We start from the raw sequence: 22629 nt of genomic DNA on the forward strand, positions 1-22629 counted from the left end.
TGTTCTCTTTACTCCCAGCCTGTCAGGTCAGCAGTCATTTTGACAGTGGTCACATGACAAAACATTACAGCATAACATGTCTTTACTACAAAAATCTGATTTCCCCACTCATTATGGACAGACATGATGTTGAATGAAAGTGTTTGTAGTTCAATCAGAAACACAACCTACAGACAAGGCTAACTTCTCCAAAAGATACAGCACAATGAGTGATCGTTGTCACTCTAGGACAGGAAGTGCAATACTGGCAGGATTACCTGGTGAAAAAGGTACTGGAGCCTGAAAAAAGGGAAATGCATGCACCACATATAAGGACTACTAAGCTGCAGGATATTATATTTTGGGTTTAGACATACTTGAACAGTGCTTTCGGGATAAAAATGCTGTATGTGGTTATCTCTCTATACAGTATATTCTGCTTCTAATTATTACATATATACATCAACATAGGCATTACCCCACTGATTGCAGTTGACAGGATAGGGAGCAATATAGGGATACATCAGGTAATTAAAATCACCTGTAGACCGAGCGCTGCTTTTCCCACAGCCATCCACCTTATGATTAGTGAGTAGAGGTCTGTCACATAATTTGAATACTGGGACGGATTTAGAATGGAGAGAGGATTCTGCTATATACTCCATTAGACTCTACAGTATTCCTCAATAAAGTGGCCCATCTTTTGTGACCTATTCAAAAAATGCAGGATGTGGCATTGAACCTACAGTATTTCATAAGTGTTCTTTCTGCCCAATTCAGGAGATTGGCTCTCTTCTTTACATGGAGCTCTATCATCTGACTTTCACAGGTCACATAAACGTCTTTTAAATTTTCTCATTCAAGTTTTTGTGTTCTGTTAGCTTTGGACTCCTGAAGCCAATTGAGAACAACTATGTGCAAGGCCATACCACCGCTTTTAAAATGGACCCCTTAATGAGGCCAGATACATAGTAAATACCACTATACAAAATAATAATGAATTTCATATCTGTACTCATGGAAACAAGTAAATTGAGAGAAAGATCTGTTAGAAACTAAGTTTATTTCTTGTGATGGAAAGAGGTTATCCACATACATTTCAAGGACCAGTGTGGTTAGTTAGTGCAACATCCATACCTACCTAATCTAACACTGAATAGTTGGATGCAAGTACAGAAAACCAAAGAACAGGTTTTCTAAACAGAAGAGATTTTTGGATGTTTAAAAAAACATAGGCTATAGAAAAATACTGAGAAACACACACTACACTTGTTTTATATTAGGAAGGAAAGACTACTAAACTGGCTTTAATCTAGTTTAAAGATTAGAAAATTTGTTACACTTAAATATTTTGTTCTAAGAGCTGACAATATAAAAGCCTCTCAATGTGGGCCTAATTTACAAGACACTTCTTAGAATAGACCTTCTTCAGCATTATAGCAAATCACATAACAGAAGACAAACAAGTAACAAAGCTCTAACATAGAAACTGTAACTGCTCTAGAAAGATATGGAATGCACAAAACTAGTGGTCTTCTTGTGGCAAGGGAAGTATTATTCATCATCCCCACCACAAATAAGGAGGAGTGTATTCCTGTAGTCTCCGGATGTGTCACACTGTGGAGAGAGAAAACCATTAGACACAAACCACAACTCAAGTTCTTACCACATACTGCAAGACTATACAGGTTTTTCCCCATCTTTGTATGAAAATCAAATATTTTAGACATACACACACACAGTATAGCCATTAGTGCAGTAAAATATAGAAACCATTTTTTTTCTGTATGCCAAGCTAATTTTAGTTTTTCTTGTTCGTTTCAACATCTATCTAGAGGTGTCACCAAAAAAAACACACACACACACACACACACACACCACAACAACAACAATTGCCCAGTGAGATTAAAAAAAAAAAAAAATGAATAAAATAAAAAACGCTGTGATTCTAGACTGAGGAAAACCAAGGGTGTTCTCCTGCAAAATAAATATTCCTCCAAGACAAATAGATTTTCAACTGCTGTTCTTTTTTTGCTAAGGTTTTGCAATAAATGCATATACTATACCTGGGATGGACCCTATGTCAAGTTCCATTTAAAATGTTTGACAGTAGGCCAAAACTATATATTTCTATATATATTTTTTTTAATGTGCTGCTAGGATGTTCCCTTTACTTGCCATGGTGAAAAAAAAAAAAATACGTTTTCATTTGCTTTTTACCTTTATTGCTTGATACAGAGATTTTCCGTAATGTTTTCTGTACTCTTTCCGTATATCAAGCATATCAATTTCACTTCGAGAAACCATCACTCGGATCAATGTGTCATCATCAGTTCCAGCTCCCTGTGCAGATGGTAATCAATTAAATACTAACAAGGGTCATTCATAAACCTACATTATTGTCAAGAACAAAATCCTATATTTGCTTCATGGTCCCGAAAAGTATAACTCCCTCCCCTATTAGGATCAAATTAAGACATGTTGTCCTAGGTTCAACTGAACAACACATACATGGTGTACAAGGTTTGTCACCTTGATAGTCATTTTATAAAAAAATAAATACTTTGATGTGCTAGTCCTTCCCCTTAGGGCCCTTTCACACTAACAGGTCCCGTTAATATCCACTTGCTCAGCGGGGATTGCTCCGTTGATCCCGGCAGATGACAGGGCGGTCCCTGCACACTGTGCAGGGATCACCCTGTCAGATCTCCGCTCTCCCCTATGGGGGGGATTGGATGAACACAAACCGTCTGTCCATGTTCACCCGATCCGATGACAGATGAAAAAATAGGATTTTCCTTTGTCTGCAGAATCGGACCATATCGGGGACCGATGAGATCAGGTGTCAGCGGATGTTCATCTGCTGACACTCGCTATCCCATAGGGATACATGTATGTCCGTATTTCATCCGAAAACAGATGAATGAAATACAGACAGACATACTGTCCGCATGTGTGAAAGGGCCCTTACAGTTTCTTTTTAATTTTCTATAAAGATCAGAAGGTGGTCAGAAAATAGAAATAAAGATCAGGAAATTTTTTTTAATAAAAATCACACAGTTTATATATTCTGAGACTTGGTGCTTTCACCTCTAACTTTGCTGCCTTAGGCACTGGTCCACAGTAGTCAGTATGACAAAATAGACCCCTGCTTCCCATGGCTAGGCCAACTCTAGATATGAAAAGGAGGCTGCTGAGTTTATAACCTCAGAACCTTCCAAGGCTTCACCAATGAAAGTCAGATATTCTCTACATACAGTACAGCTTTGATTCTCACACGAGTCAGAGAAAGGTTCCGATGCACACAGACCAGACATAATGCTTCAGTATCCTACTGAATACTAGCCAGAAGGAGTACAGCTACATTTCTATCCATAGCCATTTTGTTTAAAAGTTAAAGCGGAGTTCCGGCCACAATTTCACTTTTTAAATATAAATACCCCTGTAATACACAAGCTTAATGTATTCTAGTAAAGTTAGTCTGTAAACTAAGGTCTGTTTTGTTAGGTTGTTACAGCATTTAGACACTTTATAAAATAGAAATTGACTGGGGCCATCTTAAGTGTGGGCATCATGAAGCCAGACTGTATGACTTCCTGGATTTCAGCCTTGCAGATCTCGCACATGCTCAGTGCTGCACAAGCAGTGTAATAGGTTTCAGATCAGGTTTCAGCACCTGTACTGTCCAAGTCACATGATTCTTCGAGACTGGGGAGTGCACAGACTCCTGGAAAGTTACACCCACTACATTCCCAGGAGTCTGTGCGGTGTAGGTTAGGAAGCTTAAGCAGAAGATTAACTATTCTGCCTAGCAACAACACTTTGAAGGCATCTAAAAAAAAAAAAAAAAAATTCTTAAAGGACTAATGAATTTTTTTTAAAACTACTGATGTAATGTTATATTTATGGGTGGAACTCCACTTTAATGTTTAGGTAACTAATGCTGCCTTCCTAGCATCATATATTCACCTTCCCTTTACCCCACACCCCTCTGTTTAGCAATCTGTTCAGGAGAGGAAAAACGGCACTGAGTTATTTGCCATGAACCAGCACTATCATGTGGGAGAAAGGACAGCCAACTAGTGATATATGCCCAACACCAGGAGGACCATATTGGGTATTTCTCTTCTGGCAATCCATTGTAATAATGGGGAGCGTACAGTATTATGCTAGTAAGGGAGGGATGCAAGTAAAGGTGTTGGGTTGTCCTGCATGAAGAAAGCACTGGTTCACTTTAGGTATAAACAATTTTAGATAGCCTTGTACTAACAGGAGATATCTGTTGTGAATGGATATTGAGGTATGTACAATGTTAATGTATAGCAAAAAGCTAACTGGATCAGTGCACAGTTTTGCAGAAAATAACACAATAGCAGACAATTGTTCCATGGTGTTTAGTGCAGCCCTGCTATGTAGACAGAAAAAATATATGCAAAAAAATTAAGTCTGCTTACTTTCATCGCCCTGAACAGAGTTTCAGCAAAATATCCAGGGACACATCGAACATTCTTCACTAAAAAACATATATAGAGAAGATTAAATAAAATATCAAGGGCTATAGGAACAAACACTTATGTAAATGTTACCATTTTCCTACCCTCAGGGAGAGCTTTGTAAGAAAAAAAAAATCCTGTAAGGATATACCTTTATAGAGGTCTTAGTCAATAGATTTAGATTGCCTTGACTGCTTTGCAGTAATCCAATGGAAAAGACAGCATGAATAGAGTGCAAAAATTGCCCGTACTATATGCTTAAGCCTCGTACACACGATCGGATTTTCCACAGACAAAGCCTTGGACTTTTGTCTGAAGGGCGTTGGCCAGGAACTTGTCTTGCATACAAACAGCACACAATTGTCGTAGTACAAAAACGTACGTAGTTACGTACTATGCAGTTTATCAGCTCTTTAGCACCACCCTTTGGGCACCTTCTGTTAATGTTGTGTTTGGTGAGCATTGCATTCCGCCAACAGACCATTGTCCGCGGAAAATTTTAAAGCCTGCCATCCAACATTTGTCCGCGGAAAATCCGACAATTGTCCGATGGAGCATACACACTATCGGATTTTCTGCCAACAGCCTGTCATTACACAATTCCCGTAAGAAAATCTGATCGTGTGTACGAGGCTTAAGCCCGATATGTATCGCCCAGCAGAATACCAGCATAATCACTTAACACTTTGGCCCAGATTCTCGTAGGAGATACAATGGCGTATCTCCAGATACGCCGTCGTATCTCTGAGTCTGAGCCGTCGTATCTTGGCGCGTGATTCAAAGAATCAGATTTGCCAGAATTTGTATAAGATGCGATCAGCGTAAGTCTCCTACGCCGTCGTATCTTAACTGCATATTTACGCTGGCCACTAGGGGCGTGTAAGCAGATTTACGCCTAGAAATATGTAACTCAACTAGATCCGCCAATTCACGAATGTACGCCCAGCCGACGCAGTACAGATACGCCGTTTACGTTAGGCTTTTCCCGGCGTAAAGTTACCCCTGCTATATGAGGCGTAGATGAGGCGTACCAATGTTAAGTATGGACGTCGGAACAGCGTCAAATTTTTCACGTTTTACGTCATTTGCGAATAGGGCTGGGCGTCATTTACGTTCACGTCGAAAAGCATTAGCTTTTTGCGGGTTAATTTGGAGCATGCGCACTGGGATACTTTCACGGACGGCGCATGCACCGTTCGTAAAAAGCGTAATTTACGTGGGGTCACATTAAATTTACATAACACACGCCCACATCAATCACATTTGAATTAGGCGGGCTTACGCCGGCCTATTTACGCTACGCCGCCGCAACTTTGGTTTGAGAACTTACTGCACTTGCCTGTCAAAGTTGCGAAGGCATTACGTAAATAGGATACGTTATGCCCGCACAAAGATGCACGCTTCTACGTGAATCCGGGCCTTTAGGTTTATGTGAATATTGTACATCATGCCTCCCAACCATCCCAGATTCTACAGAACCGTCCTGGAATTTAAAAAAAAAATCTGGTGTCTCGCAGAACCGGGCTCTGCCCCGAGCCCAGTGCTGGAACACTCGTTCCAATACTTGGCTTCACTAAATGTACTTTGCAGGCTGTGGAAGGTTGTCCTCTTCAGGCTGCCCCGCTTGCGCTTAGCCAGTTGTGCTGAGCTTCCTATGGCAACAGTGGGAGCAGCCATGACTGAAATGTAAACATTGCGGGAGAGAGTTAGACCAACATGAAAGTGCTGACTCTTTCAGAATGCAGGAGCTACGGCCACAGCCAAGCTGAGGCAACACTCTGCAATAGTAAAAGGCGACAGATTCAGCTTTACCAAGTGTGCATGGGGTGGAGGATGTGTGCAAGGGGTGGTGGGGGGGGAGGGGACTGTGCACGGGGAGGGATGTGGAGTGTGTGCAGGGAGGGGGCAGTGTGTGCCGTGATTTAAAGTGGAACTAAAACCTAAAAATGGGCCACAGTTACCGTAACAAAAATATTTCAAAATTCTCATTTTTATTTAATTCACACTTTTGTTTTCACGTGAGGTTTTAAAGGTGCATTAGGAGTGTGGTCCCTATTAAGGATGGGCTCAAAAACATCACGTGCCCACGCCCACCAGGAAGCTGACACTCCACAACGCTAATCACAGGCAGCGAGACATTTCCCGATCCGCAGCTGCACAGTTCGGGAAATGTGATTAGTGCTGTGTCAGCTTCCTGATGGGCACGGGGAGTTGCGAACACGCCTGAGCCCATCCTTAGTCCCTATCACACTCTCCATCTAATCTGCTAAAGTTAAACTAAAGTTGGGAAAAAGTTGGGAAAAAAAATTAAAAAAGTTGTGCACAGGCAGGCTCTTTATTGCAGAAGAAACATGCAATGCACATATAATAAAATGTATTTTGGTGTTTAGTTCTGCTTTAAATTTGGGCTAATTCCCAGGTCCTGTTTATTTGTGATTTATAAATCAGACTTAATCAGCCCATCCAATATTTAGCATAATTTAACAGAATATCAGCATATACAGAAAATTACACTGTGTCACTACTTACATTTCTTTGCATGCACTACAGAACTTTGAGAGCTCCTCATAACAGAATACAGTCTATTCTCATATATAGTCATTTCCATAAGCAATACAAAAACGAGTTGCATTTCCATCTATGTAATAGGCTACTGCTACTGTTATATACAAAAGAAAGGTTGTTGCCCCGGCAGGGAGACCAAGAGGTGGTGACCCCTGGGACAACCGAGAGGCTACTATGGCAGTGACGGACAATCTGTGTAGTAAAAATATTGAGTTTAATAGTTACAAGTTACATGGTATAATTAATACACCTGGGACAGTAATACAAGTATAACACTATAGGAGCTAGAGTAGCTGTAGTAACAACCTGTATTAGTTGACCGGCCAAAAAACATGCACGTATGAGGCTAATTCATGTAGCGTGCAACAAACAGCACATAAAGGACACAAACAATGACAAACATACAGGACAAAAAATGACTGTGGCAATCCGGACGCCAGATGGAAAACTTTTGCTGTCAATTCTAATCGGAAATCCGATATGGTGTGTATGGCGGTTAGCCTAGTATAAAAATGGAGAGAATTGGCAGCAAGAGTACCCCTGCAGGGGATAACTAAGATAAACGGATCTGAATTGGATAAAAGTCTTGATCTTGCATATATGAACCTGATGGCAAGATCAGTTAAGGTTCATATATTTTAAGGTTTGGGCTTGCACTTAGAATAAATTTACAAATTGAAAAAAAGTTTTGAAAAAAATAATGATAATAATAGTTTGTCTGGGCTGCCCTGCCTGCAAGATGGGTGTGTAGTGCTGTTCCTATTTAGGACTCCAAAGATTCCGATGTGTGAAGCGGTTAGATGCAAGATTTGATGAAGGGGTTTTATATACTACCACTGCAGGTCTATGTTGTAGGCTTCCATATTTAAGCATAGCATGTGGAAACAGGATAATGGAACGATCTTACCAGCAAAGTTCACTAGTTCACAGAGATCCGGAATCCGTTGGCTACTGGCTGCCTCCTTGCTGTTGTGTGATCCAATCGCTGTAGTTGGCGTCTGTAGACTGTCAGATGCGCCAATATACATCAGCATGCGGGGAGGATAATACAGCCGTGCCGTCCGGTCATGTGATGCTGTTCCCACTGATCTGCTAAGCTGGCAGATCCAGCTATATGCTTCTGGAAGTAGTCTGTATGTGGCTTCAGTACGCACCAAGTGTTTAGTGCTTTCCAAAGTTCATCTGGAGCGTCCGCTCACTTTCTTCTTACTTGCGTGTTCCCGCGAGTCACCGCTTCGGTTTCCCACTGCTATGGGGCATAGAGAGAGAGGCGTCCGGAGCCGTGATGACGTCAACGCGTTTCGTAGTGTTGATACGTAACTTCGTCTGGACGGTGGGAGACAAGCGTGCGTCGCTCCTTTATATGCTATCGGCGCACGCCTGTCTCCCATTGATTTGAAGGATAGAAAATTACGGAGTTCCGCTTAATAGACTTGGGTGTCACTTCAGTGCTGAATGCCTCAATCCAATCTCACAAAACACATAAAGCCTATCACATATAACAGGACATACATAAAATTGCTATATAAGTATATTAGATGAAAAATAGAAATTGGCCACTAAATCTCTCAGGATGCACGAAGAGCATCAAAGTTAAGCAAAAAGACTTACAGATAAGGGTCCCTAAATATGTATAGTTTAATCCAATAATGTAATTTAATTTAAAGGGGGAGTAATATATTGTAAGTGACCCTGCTTAGTGCATACTTATGATGAGATCGCAACTTTGCATATATAGTTTGTTTCTGGTGCTCCGTGCAGGGCCCATGTTCCAAAGAGGGCTATGAAGAACCTTATAAGGACTGACAACAGAGAAAACCAAGAAAGCAAAAAGATATAAAATGTAAAATGAAAGTGAAAAATCAGCCCGGGTAGGCAGACATAAACGGGTATATCAAGGCGAATCAGTCATCATACTCATACTATTAGTCAAAAACCCATATGTCATATGTGTGTACATATAGTATGCAAGGACAGGATTGGGTTCAGCATATATGAGTATATGGGTGCAAAAAGGGAAAGAAAGGAAAAGGACAAACAAAAGGAAAAACAAAAGGAAAGAGGGGGGATGACAGAAAAGCATACACTCATCCGCCCTCCAGCGGTATTAGGGGTAAAGACAGAGACAGGGCCCCCGCCCCATGGGGCGTACAGTATGTATGCCTTAGAGTATATACTTGCTTTAAAGGACTTATATAATATGTGCTAAGGACAAAGCCGGATTAGTATATCCAAAGCTGGATCACAATAGAGTAAAGATTTTACCGGGAGAAGGGGGCTGACAGTCTACTGGTCCAGGAAGGGTTGCATGCTTAATTCAGTGTTCATGCCAAGAGGCATGAGAGTTTTAAGGGTGAAGATCCACCACTTTTCCTTCTGGAGAAGTATCCTGTCAAAATCACCCCTTCTCGTGGGCAGATGCAACGCATATATGCCCTTAATTTTCATGCCGTCCGGTTTGCCCTGATGGAATTCCGCAAAATGCTGTGCTACTGGACTCTCCTGTTTAGGTTCCCTGTCCCTATCTTTCTCCTTCTTGATTTCTCGCAGGTGCTCGCCTATTCTAGTTCTAAGCTGCCTTTTGGTTTTCCCTATATACATCTTTTTACAGGGACATGTTATCATGTAGACAACTCGTTCGGTCGAACAGTTGATGAGATCCCTGATTTCGTACTCTTTGGAACCAGTAGCGTCCATAAAGGTATGTGTTCTGTCGACGAAGGGACAGACTTGACATCTCGTACAGGGGAACATGCCCAGACTTCGTGGGTACTCAGACAGCCATGTTTTATTAGGCTGTCTGACATATTCCGATTGGACCAGGATGTCGCCCAAGTTTTTCGCTCTACGAGCCACCATTTTTGGGCGCTCACCGACAATGTCTGCTAAATTTTTATTGCTGGTGAGAATGCCCCAATGTTTGGAAAGTATTTCTCTTACCTTGTCCCATTGGGAGCCATAGGTAGTGATTAGCCTCACTGGTCCACTCTCACCTTTTTTATTGGTGTTACTGTCATGTGGTTTTTTAAGAAGCAGACTTTTTCTACTGCGTGCGGCTACTTTTCGTTTCGCTGTCTTGATTTGTCGGTGAGAGTACCCTCTTTCCCGAAATCTAGCATACAGTTCTTTGCCTTCCATTTGAAAAGTGGAGTTTTCTGAGCAGTTACGTTTGATCCTGACGAATTCCCCCATTGGGATCCCATTTTTCTGCCATTGTGGATGGTGGCTTTCCGCCTGTAGCAAAGTGTTTGCTGCGGTATCCTTCCTGTAGGTACTGGTACAAATCCTGCCATGTTTTAGGCCTATTTTGAGGTCCAGAAAGGAAATTTGAACTCTATCAAAGGTGTAAGTGAGTCTGATATTTCGCTCATTTGCATTCAACTCTTTGATAAAGTCATGTAAGTTCTCAATGTCGCCTTTCCAGATCACAAAAACATCATCAATGTATCGTAGCCAAGTATGTACATGACTACGATACATTGTGGAATTATAAACATCCCTCTCTTCCCAAAGGCCCAGATGCAGGCATGCATAGGCCGGGGCCCAGGCTGCCCCCATGGAGGTTCCCTTGATCTGCTGGTAGAAGCATGAGGCAAATTGGAAATAGTTGTGATGTAGTGCAAAATCTAGAAGGTCTAGAAGGAATTCGTTTTGTTGTCCCAATAATGGGAAATGTTTTTCCAGAAAGAACCTTACAGCATCAACCCCCACTTGATGGGGGATTGAAGTATAGAGTGATTCTACGTCGATTCCAATTAACCACACCTCTCCCTCATCAACTTGTATTTCAGAGATTTTGGACAGCACATCACGGGTGTCCTGGACATATGATCTTAGTCCGTGGACCATCTCCTTTAATAGGCAGTCCAAATATCCACCTATTCTGTCCAAAGGACCTCTAATCGCTGAGACAATTGGGCGACCGGGGGGCTTTTGGAGAGATTTATGTAATTTGGGGATGCAGTAGAATGTCGGGATGTTGTAATCATCAACCATAAGATAGTTAGATTCCCTTTTTAGAATAAGACCTGTTTCCACTGCATCATCCAGTTTGCTATTCAGCTCTCCGACTACTCTTGGGAAAGGATCACATCCCAGTTTACGGTATGTTTTTTGGTCTCCCAAAAGGCGCTTGACTTCTATTTCGTAGTCTTCATTGTTCATTAGGACCACGTTCCCCCCTTTGTCACTTTTTTTGATAGTAATTTCCTTAGCATTTTTTAGTTCCATGAGGGCTTTACGTTCGATTTTGGAGAGGTTGTCCTGGTTATCAATTTGCCACGGCAATCCCTCCAAGTCCCTCTTTACTACCTCAAGGAAAATATTAAGCCAGCGATTTTTGTTAAATGGGGGCATTTTACTAGATTTGATGTTTAAGTTGGCTTTTCTTAATGATGGTGAGCTGATTTCAGGGGTACCTTCCGACTATGCAGTAAGGCATTGAGAATTTCCAATGCCTGCTGGTCTGTCGGGTCCACTTGTGAATTAGTAGTTACACCATCAGTGTTCCCGGATTGATATAGAGATCGAAAAAAGACCTTCCTTAGGAATAGGACCACATCCTTGTACACCGTGAATTCCTCCATATTGGAGGCTGGGGAGAAAGATAAACCTCGTTGGAGTAGTTGAACGTGTCTCTGCTCAAGATGAAAAGATGACAGGTTAACTACTTTTTTGTCCTCCATCATAATAGTACTGGAGGTCTGACAACTCACTGATTCTGGCTCCTTGTTCGATAGCCTCCCTTTCCCCACTTTTGGGGTTTTCCTCTCTGAGATGTCTCCAAGCGGGTTTTCTGTGGTTGTGGGTCTCCCTGTGAGGGGACGTGGGACGTGCCGCCCCCAGCCCCCTCTTTCTCTAAAAAAGTCACGGTACGTTGTGGGTTTTCGCCCTCCTGCTCTGATGGAGACTCCACTCTCCTATTGCGTGAGTGTGAGCCTGCCCGCCTTCTTGAAGATCCACTCCTAACTCTTCGAATGGTCAGGTCAAATACCTGGCCACTTTCGAAGTCAAGGAGGTCCCGTCTGTATTTGGACTGCTTGGTGGTCTTTAGATTTTTTTGTACTTTTTCTATTTCCTTTTTTAGGTTTTCATTTTGTTTGTTAAACTCTTCCTCTTCCTTTAAGGAGTCTAGGGTCTTAGCACTTTCTTCAATCAAAGCACGTAATTCAATTAATTGGGTTTTTTCCTCCTCCACAATTAAAGCCATGACCGCTAGGCCATGGCTAATGCAGAGGTCTTTCCACTTGGCGAGGAACCTTTCGTTATGCAAGTGTTCCGCTGGGATGGTTTTTTCCCTTAGGCCCCTAGGTCCTTTAAAGCAAGTATATACTCTAAGGCATACATACTGTACGCCCCATGGGGCGGGGGCCCTGTCTCTGTCTTTACCCCTAATACCGCTGGAGGGCGGATGAGTGTATGCTTTTCTGTCATCCCCCCTCTTTCCTTTTGTTTTTCCTTTTGTTTGTCCTTTTCCTTTCTTTCCCTTTTTGCACCCATATACTCATATATGCTGAACCCAATCCTGTCCTTGCATACTATATGTACACACATATGACATATGGGTTTTTGACTAATAGTATGAGTATGATGACTGATTCGCCTTGATATACCCGTTTATGTCTGCCTACCCGGGCTGATTTTTCACTTTCATTTTACATTTTATATCTTTTTGCTTTCTTGGTTTTCTCTGTTGTCAGTCCTTATAAGGTTCTTCATAGCCCTCTTTGGAACATGGGCCCTGCACGGAGCACCAGAAACAAACTATATATGCAAAGTTGCGATCTCATCATAAGTATGCACTAAGCAGGGTCACTTACACTATATTACTCCCCCTTTAAATTAAATTACATTATTGGATTAAACTATACATATTTAGGGACCCTTATCTGTAAGTCTTTTTGCTTAACTTTGATGCTCTTCGTGCATCCTGAGAGATTTAGTGGCCAATTTCTATTTTTCATCTAATATACTTATATAGCAATTTTATGTACGTCCTGTTATATGTGATAGGCTTTATGTGTTTTGTGAGATTGGATTGAGGCATTCAGCACTGAAGTGACACCCAAGTCTATTAAGCGGAACTCCGTAATTTTCTATCCTTCAAATCAATGGGAGACAGGCGTGCGCCGATAGCATATAAAGGAGCGACGCACGCTTGTCTCCCACCGTCCAGACGAAGTTACGTATCAACACTACGAAACGCGTTGACGTCATCACGGCTCCGGACGCCTCTCTCTCTATGCCCCATAGCAGTGGGAAACCGAAGCGGTGACTTGCGGGAACACGCAAGTAAGAAGAAAGTGAGCGGACGCTCCAGATGAACTTTGGAAAGCACTAAACACTTGGTGCGTACTGAAGCCACATACAGACTACTTCCAGAAGCATATAGCTGGATCTGCCAGCTTAGCAGATCAGTGGGAACAGCATCACATGACCGGACGGCACGGCTGTATTATCCTCCCCGCATGCTGATGTATATTGGCGCATCTGACAGTCTACAGACGCCAACTACAGCGATTGGATCACACAACAGCAAGGAGGCAGCCAGTAGCCAACGGATTCCGGATCTCTGTGAACTAGTGAACTTTGCTGGTAAGATCGTTCCATTATCCTGTTTCCACATGCTATGCTTAAATATGGAAGCCTACAACATAGACCTGCAGTGGTAGTATATAAAACCCCTTCATCAAATCTTGCATCTAACCGCTTCACACATCGGAATCTTTGGAGTCCTAAATAGGAACAGCACTACACACCCATCTTGCAGGCAGGGCAGCCCAGACAAACTATTATTATCATTATTTTTTTCAAAACTTTTTTTCAATTTGTAAATTCATTCTAAGTGCAAGCCCAAACCTTAAAATATATGAACCTTAACTGATCTTGCCATCAGGTTCATATATGCAAGATCAAGACTTTTATCCAATTCAGATCCGTTTATCTTAGTTATCCCCTGCAGGGGTACTCTTGCTGCCAATTCTCTCCATTTTTATACTAGGCTAACCGCCATACACACCATATCGGATTTCCGATTAGAATTGACAGCAAAAGTTTTCCATCTGGCGTCCGGATTGCCACAGTCATTTTTTGTCCTGTATGTTTGTCATTGTTTGTGTCCTTTATGTGCTGTTTGTTGCACGCTACATGAATTAGCCTCATACGTGCATGTTTTTTGGCCGGTCAACTAATACAGGTTGTTACTACAGCTACTCTAGCTCCTATAGTGTTATACTTGTATTACTGTCCCAGGTGTATTAATTATACCATGTAACTTGTAACTATTTATTAAACTCAATATTTTTACTACACAGATTGTCCGTCACTGCCATAGTAGCCTCTCGGTTGTCCCAGGGGTCACCACCTCTTGGTCTCCCTGCCGGGGCAACAACCTTTCTTTTGTATATGCCTGTTATTGGCTACGGCTGTGTTCCCCTAACTAGAGGAAGTGATAACGTGTAAATAACTGGGACACTTATAACCATAACACAGTGTGGTAGAGGAGGCTTCGCTCATCCTTCTCTTTTATATGCATACTGCTACTGTTAATTGTTTAAACACACAATAGCAAACCTTTCATTTTTAGTACTGTACTCCACTAGACAGAAATTTAATATGTTGCACACTGGTTTCCTATGTTAATTGTGGAACATGGCGTCGTAGTAAGGCTTTCACTACACCTGTAATTATTGGGTTACCCTTCCTTCACACTGCATTTTATGCTATAGGAGTAGAGTGAATGGATCCAAGTCTTACCTATAGCAAGCAACAACTTTTCAAGATTGCCTGATGTCTCACGATCGATGCTCTCTTCAATCTGGTAGCCAGAGATGGTCATGTATCTATCAAACACTAAAATATAAAAAAAAAAAAAAAAAAAAATGCCAAGAATCAGCACAAAATCCCAGACAGTAAAGTCAATGACACCATGGAGATCTTAAACTAGATATGGTCTTGTGTACATCTTTAAGCAGACCTTGGTTTTAGACAATCGGCTAGCTACACAATTGAAACAAATATGTTTTATAAGAGAACAGTTTTAGTGGTCACAGAATTTGGTTACTAAATCACCCAAGTTTGGAATTTGGGTGTGTCACATTAACCGCTTGCCGACCAGCGCACGACGATGTATGTCGGCACGGCAGTGCAAACGGCGTATACAGGTACGTCCCCTTTAAATTGCGCCGCTGTCCCGCAATCGTGTCATGGAGTGGCAGAACGGGGAGATGCCTATGTAAACAAGACATTTCCCTGTTCTGCCTAGTGACATAACAGGGATCTACTGCTCTGTCATCAGGAGCAGTGATCGCTGTCATGTCAGTGGTAGCCCATTCCCCACCCCCCCCCAGTTAGAATCACTCCCTAGGACACACTTAACCCCTTGATCTCCCCCTAGTGTTTAACCCCTTCACTGACATTTGCACAGTAATCCGTGCATTTTTATAGCACCGATCGCTGTATAAATGACAATGGTCCCAAAATAGTGTCAAGTGTCCGCCATAGTGTCACAGTCACGATAAAAAAATAAAAATAAATCGCAGATCGCCACCATTACTAATAAACATTTTTTTAAAAAAATCTATCCCCTATTTTGTAGACTCTATACCTTTTGCGCAAAGCAAATATACGCGTATTGTGATTTTTTTTTACCAAAAATATGTAGAAGCATACATATCGGCCAAAACTGTGAAATAATTTTTTTTAGGGATATTTATCATAGCAAATATTGAATTTTTTCAAAACTGTTGCTCTTTTTTTGTTTATAGCGGGGAAAAAAAAAACGCAGAGTTGATCAAAAACCAACAAAAGAAAGCGCGATTTGTGGGGAAAAAAAAGACGTCAATTTTGTTTGGGTGCAACGTCGCACGACCACGCAATTGTCAGTTGAAGCGACGCAGTGCCATATCACAAAAAGTGCTTTGGTCAGGAAGGGGGTAAATTCTTCTGGGGCTGAAGTGGTTAAAGCAGTTCTGGCACAGCTTGGTCATGGATACACCCCCAGCCTGATGCTTGTCTAATGAACCAGATGTACACTAATGAAGCTCTCTCTCTGCTATGTTCAAACTTCCCTATTGTCAGTATATTCATTTACCAATTACATATCTCTACTTTTCTAATACCTGCCAGGAGGTCAACTTTAATGTGGGGTACACACTATAAGAAGATCGGGCGAATGATCGGCCGATCCTCCTCGTTGTTTCACAGCAAATCGGAACCGATTAATGAAAATTTTGTACAGAACTTCTCGTACGACAAAGGCTTTTTTTTGTGGTTTATTGCTTCTGATCATGTGCAGTCTTTTTCAGATTTTTCATGTACGAAAACAGTACACATTAAAAAACTAAAATCACTTGCTCTGTTCCCATACGAGAAAATTTGGCATTTGTCCCATCTGGAGTTTTTGTCTGAAAAGTCGGAATCGACTGTCGAAAGTTGTGTACACCCTATACGAAAAGCGCACAAAAGTTCCTCGGACAAAAAATGTCCGCCCATTTTTCTTAGAGCGTGTACGAGCCTCAAGTCTCCAGTCTTGGTAAATTATGTCCAGGTACTTTTTTCTTGTTGATATAACTTTTCTTAAAAGCAGCTTGGATTTTTGTAGCTAAATCTGTGCAAAACTCAGACCTATAAATAATTTAACATTTAAATGTTTTTTCCCGTAGGAAAATTGTAAGTACAAAAAAAAAAAACATTATGCACAGAGGTTGCAAGACTCCTTTATAAACTGCTGAGAGCTAGTGAAATAAAGACAACTAAAATGGGAATAAGAAGTTAAAAAGAAAATTACAAAACAAGTAGACTTTGCCAAAAAGAGACAGGCATTTTCAGTAGGGGCTAGAAATATTGTAATGTAAAATACATAAAAATGAAGGTGTCCTTTTTTGTGGAACATATTATTTGCTGCATATAGTATTTTATACTATAAGCTTTTAGAACCAACCCTTACCTTAGAATAGATTATGTTTTCTCATTAAAAAAAAAAAGGAAATGAAAAAAAAAAGTGGAATACTCATGTCTGAGACATTTTAATCATTTCCATCTGTGAAAGTAGTAAGATTTTCCAACTACCATAAGATTTTTCTGATGTCCTGTGAGTACATGAATGCGGATTTTTTTTTTTTTATATATATATATATTGATTTCCAAGTTGAAAAAAAGAACAGAAGACTGAAACGCTGACCTTAGAGTGTGACTATAGGGACCAGGTTTGTGATTCAATAACAGTATGTTGCAGACATAAGTTGCAATTACTTGACGGCAGCAAGGTTAGAGTATTCCCCTTTTGAAATCAGGGGTGAATAACTCTGCAGAGTTCTTTCCATTTCTTACTGTTGGGTGGATACATGATTCACTGCCTAATGACCACAATGACTCAAGTATGTCAAATATATTTATATACAAAGTTCACAAATTATACTTTTGAATTCTTTCAGGAAATAAATGCGGGAAGGCTTGGCTAAGCCTACTAAAATGAAAGTTTACATATGTGGCAAATTCAGACCTCCATTTAAAAAGCACATTGAAAAAAGAAGAAAGAAGAAAGAAGAAAGAATGAAGAAAGAAAAGAAGAAAGAAAGAAAGAAAGAACGAAAGAACGAAAGAACGAAAGAACGAAAGAACGAAAGAACGAAAGAACGAAAGAACGAAGACACCACACTTAGGCCCCTTTCACACGGGGCGGATCAGTATTGATCCGCCTCCGTATGCTCCGCGGGGATCGCTCCGTTGATCCCCACTGAGCTGGCGGATGACAGGGCTGTCCCGGCACACTGTTAAAAGGACAACATATAGGAAATTAAAAAAAAACATTTTTTATATTTTCAGACATGTCTCCCTAAATTTTTATCTGGCAATTCTAAAAATTGTTTTTTGTCAAAGCTTAATTGAACAAGCTGAATTTAAAAGCGGATTGGCAGAAAACTTCCATCTACAGCAAATGTATAGTTTCCTTAAAAACGGCTACAGCAATCCAACCCAGACCTAGCAATACGCACCATGTTTGAAAATAGGTGCATGCAGGAGGTCCCTATGCAGGGGGGGGGGCGTCCCCATGCTAAACAAACTATTCTCCAACACTATGGCCAAGTTGGATTATCAGATGGCCTTAGAGAGGAACCTGGACATATCTCCTGGGGCGGAGGACTGGCACAAATGGAGCACACGGATTCACAAAGGCGTTTTAAACATGGCTTTGATTTAGGCTAGCTACAAAGTGTATGCTAGATTGTACTTGGTACCGGAACGCCTCTCGAAAATGTTTCCAGGCTCGTCAGCCTCCTGCTTCAGAGGATGTGGCCAGATAGGCACGCCTTTACATACATGGTGGATTTGTCCTAAAGTGTGCCGTTTTTGGATGAGTGCGCACTCTTTTATGCTTTGTTACGTCAGTCAATATTATTAGGGATGCGAGTATTGCCATACTTAATAAACCAGTCAAAAATGTCCAAAGGCACACACAGATCTTAAAATATTTCATATTCCTGGCAGCAAAATTGCCATTGCAACCGCCTGGAAAAGTCCAGGTATAGACATAGCCTTAATGAAGTGTAAACTAAATTGGATAATGCTAAATGAAAAAAATGGTTAGTGTCTTGCGAGATAAACGCCGTCTTTTCGTCAAAATATGGTCTCCTTGGCTTGCCTACTTTCAGGTCCCAGACAAAGGGCCAATTGCAGGAACAGTTGGCATTAGACTCCCGGACGGACTCACCGCCTTTTCTGCTTTAGCTTTCTCACTTTTTCGTCTCTTTTTACCATTCCCCCCCTTATTTTTTACAAACTATCGGTATTGGGAGTTATATTTCCCATAAAGACTTTTGCAATATTGTTGTTTAAAACTCTTAGGCCGGGTACTCACGAGCAAACATGTACGGTGAAACCGGTCCGTCGGACCGTTTTCACCGTACATGCCTGCCAGAGGGCTTCTGTACGATGGTTGTACTAACCATCGTACAGAAGTCCGCGCGTAAACACTACGCGGGGCGTGTCCGCGTCGATGACGCGGTGATGACGCAACGACGTGGGCGGGCCTGCCATTTAAAGGCTTCCACGCATGCGTCGAAGTCATTCGACGCATGCGAGGGACGGCGGGCACTCGGACATGTACGGTAGGTCTGTACTGACGACCGTACATGTCCGAGCGGGCAGGATTCCAGCGGACGGTTTTAAAACACGTCCAGGAATATTTGCCCGCTGGGAAAAGGCCCGGCGGGCAAATGTTTGCTGGAATTCGGCCCGCTCGCGCCTACACACGACCGAACATGTATGCTGAAACTGGCCCGCGGACCAGTTTCAGCATACATGTTTGGTCGTGTGTACGGGGCCTTAGGCTTATGGGTGTATGGTGGAAGGAAAAGCTGGTTACAGCCAAAATACCAGGATTAACAAAATTTATAAAATTTTAAAGGATAAACAGGAAGACTATCCAAAGTGCACACAGTGGAACCACTGGTTGGGGGAGCACTTTGCATTTATTGAGCAGAGCTAAAGGGGCTTCCTAAATGGTTCTCTACATTCACCCTAAAGCACTGATTGTTTAGAACATTCAGAAAGTATAAAATACTATCCGATTCACAGATATGGGTTAACTGCACACATCTTAAAATCTCTCCAAAGACACTTTTCCAGCAGGTTATTTAACCACTTAAGCCCTAGACCATTTGGCTGGTCAAAGACCAGAGCACTTTTTGCGATTCGGCACTGCGTCTCTTTAACTGACAATTGTGCGGCTGTGCAACGTTGCTCCCAAACAAAATTGAATTTTTTTTCCCCACAAATAGAGCCTTCTTTTGGTGGTATTTAATCACCTCTGCCGTTTTTATTTTTTGTGCTATGAACAAAAACAGTGACAATTTTTAAAAAAAAGCAATATTTTTTACTATAATAAATATCCCCCAAAAAAATAAAAGAAAATATATTTTTCCCTCAGTTTAGGCAGATAAGTATTCTTCTACATATTTTTGTTTAAAAAAAAAAAATTCTATATTATACTCCATCCTTTTGCTTTCAATCCATCCAGACCCCCCCCCCCCCCCGTTCACGCGGAAGTGGGAGAAAGAACTCCAAGAGAATATAGCTTTACCCGACTGGCAAAAAAGTTTTATTTTGACTCATAAAACCTCAATAGATACAAGATCACAAGAAAAGACATATAAGCTAGTGAGTAGATGGTATAGGTGCCCTTCTACAATGCATCAAATCAATCAAGATATACCTGATATGTGTTGGCGTTGCCTGGAGGCAAAAGGTAGCATGTTACATGTCTGGTGGGAGTGCCCCCCCGGTGAGAAGGTTATGGAAACAAATTTTTGATTTATATGGAAAATTGGAGGATACAGTAATTTGTGCATCACCCAGAGTAGCTCTCCTTAACATGATCCCAGGTCCCTTAAAAAGGCAAGAGAGGAGGTGCTGAGACACTTCATAGCAGCAGCTAGAGTAGTTATCCCTCGATATTGGAAGACAAGGTCAGTACCTTCCCTGGGGGAATGGGCAAAGGAACTGGATCGTTCTAGAGACTTGGAAGGCCTATTGGCACGGGAAATGGGAAGGGAAGAGCAGTTCTCCCATATTTGGTCTGTATGGACTGAGTTTTGAAAATCAGATGAATTCTCAATTTGGGTTAAACGGAACCGCACCGATGAGTAGCTATGGTGGGGAGATTAATATTGTTTGGTTATATTCCCCTTCTTCTTCCCCTTTTATTTTCTCCCTTTACATTTTTTTTTTTTTCTCTTCCTTATTTTTCTTTTTCTCTATGTTTGTGTGTTCGATGTTTCAGTTAAGACAGTATGTAACACGTATCTGTATGTAGTGTCGCTACGACTATAGCATAAATGTATGTATATCTGGGTACTGGTAAAAATTCAATAAAACTTAGATTGATAGGCTGGAGGGAGGAGTCTAGAGATGGCGCGGTCAGTGTGGAGGAGTAGCTAGACGGGATGCCTGCTCTCCGGTCCTGCTCCGAACTGATGTCGATATGAGCGTGAGCTGGATCCCCCGCTCCCTCCACTGAAGAGTCCCCCCCCTCCCTTCCTCCTCCCCCCCATCGGATTGTAGCTCCCGGCCGGTCGGCCGAAACGGACTTGCACGGGTCTCCCCGAACCGCTAACCTGGCGGGTGAGCTGTTGTGTGGGCTGGGCGGCTCCCCTGGTTTCCCTGGCTTGCAGGCTGGCTGGCGGTGCGGCGGTGCTGCATTGTGTCGGCCGGTGCTGCGTCTCCCTGGTCTGCCTGGTCTGCCTGGTTCTCTGGAGCGGGCGGGTGGATGAGCTGCGGAGGTGTGCCGTGCGGCTTCGGGAGGGGGCCTGGGGGGAGGGGACGTCACGCAGTCACGCAGTATCAGGTGGCCCAGTGGCCCCATAGCTTGCAGCCCAGCGAAGTGAGGCACTGGCCCCATCATCAAAGCCAAAGCCAAAGCCATAAAAGTAGGTACAGAAACAACCTGGAAACTCACTGCAGCAGCTTGTAAGCACTTCCTAGTCAGACAACTATTGGACTGGTGAGTACATTCTATGAGCACACTTCATCCAGCAAAGTGGTGAGTACAAATGTCCTTTTAAATATGAACTAAGAAAAAGAAATACACGAATTGGATACCTCTTTCTGAGGAGATTGACAAATGGATGGGACTGACATGAAAGCATGAAATAATGCTCATAAGGGACATGTGTGCAACACTGTCATTTGAAGTGTCTGTAAAGATGTCGGTAACTTTATAGTCTCCCCGGTGGTTCCCTCTTGATACTTTCCCTCTTCCCATGGGGGTTAATTAAAAAACACAGTGAAAAACTTTTTTTTTTTTTTTGCAAAACGAGACATACGGAACGTTGGTGTTTTTTTTTTTTTTTTTTTTTTCTTTGGGCGCACCATATTCAATAGACGGGCACCAAAATCGCAGAGAAGAGGGGGGCCAGTACACTTGCTTGTGGCTCCGAATACCCTTATCCAAGGCCAAAGACAAAGAGCGGAAAAATTATAGCAACCCTAAACTGTGATAAATGAAACATCAAAAGGCACTGTTTGGTGCTATACGCAACATATATTGTACTCTTTCCACGTTATACCTCAGTATTCACAATATATAGGCGAGTCGGCAGAAAACGTGTTTAAAAATCCCTTGCAGATATAACTGTAAAAGCGTAGTACACAGTGCAAGTAAACAGACCATAGAGCCCTGAAAACCCGTAGAAGGAGGTCCTTGAGGTATACGGGCGCTGGAGACCGACAAGAGGGGGGGTCAGTATACGAGTTGGGTGCTCCTAATAGCTCCAAGTCAAGCTAAAGATTAGAAATACTATAACAACTATAAATTAAGATATAAGAAACATCAAAGGGAATTGTCTTGTGCAGTAGACACCAACCACAAGTTCAAACGGTCTTCCCATAGAATCTCTCTAAAGTGACGCAGTTAGAACTCAGGTGTGAGGATGACCACAAGGGGAAAAACAGTGAAAGGTGGGGCAATCCCAAAGGTCCCCCGCTTAAGTCAAAGCCCAGGCCCGATGTGTAAATTTGTGATCCATGGGACAAATGGAGATAATCAGCACATAGAAAAACCACCAATTGGTAGAGGAGGCCAAGCAGAAAAAGA

General features: G+C 42.0%; 1 protein-coding gene across 1 annotated transcript in view; it reads right to left on the reverse strand.

Annotated features, from left to right (window-relative positions):
• Positions 1 to 1023: 1023 nt before the first annotated feature.
• ANXA5 (annexin A5) overlaps positions 1024 to 22629 on the reverse strand; it is a 66937-nt gene continuing 45331 nt past the window's right edge. Inside the window, exons 10-13 of the mRNA XM_040330327.1 lie at positions 14793 to 14888; positions 4434 to 4492; positions 2200 to 2322; positions 1024 to 1596 (exon numbers count right to left, since the gene is read on the reverse strand). Of these exons, the coding sequence (XP_040186261.1) occupies positions 1534 to 1596; positions 2200 to 2322; positions 4434 to 4492; positions 14793 to 14888 (341 nt within the window). The 3' untranslated portion in view covers positions 1024 to 1533. The remainder of the gene's footprint in view (positions 1597 to 2199; positions 2323 to 4433; positions 4493 to 14792; positions 14889 to 22629) is intronic.

Source organism: Rana temporaria, chromosome 1 (assembly GCF_905171775.1).
Source record: "Rana temporaria chromosome 1, aRanTem1.1, whole genome shotgun sequence".
In the NCBI taxonomy this organism is placed as follows: Eukaryota; Metazoa; Chordata; class Amphibia; order Anura; family Ranidae; genus Rana; species Rana temporaria.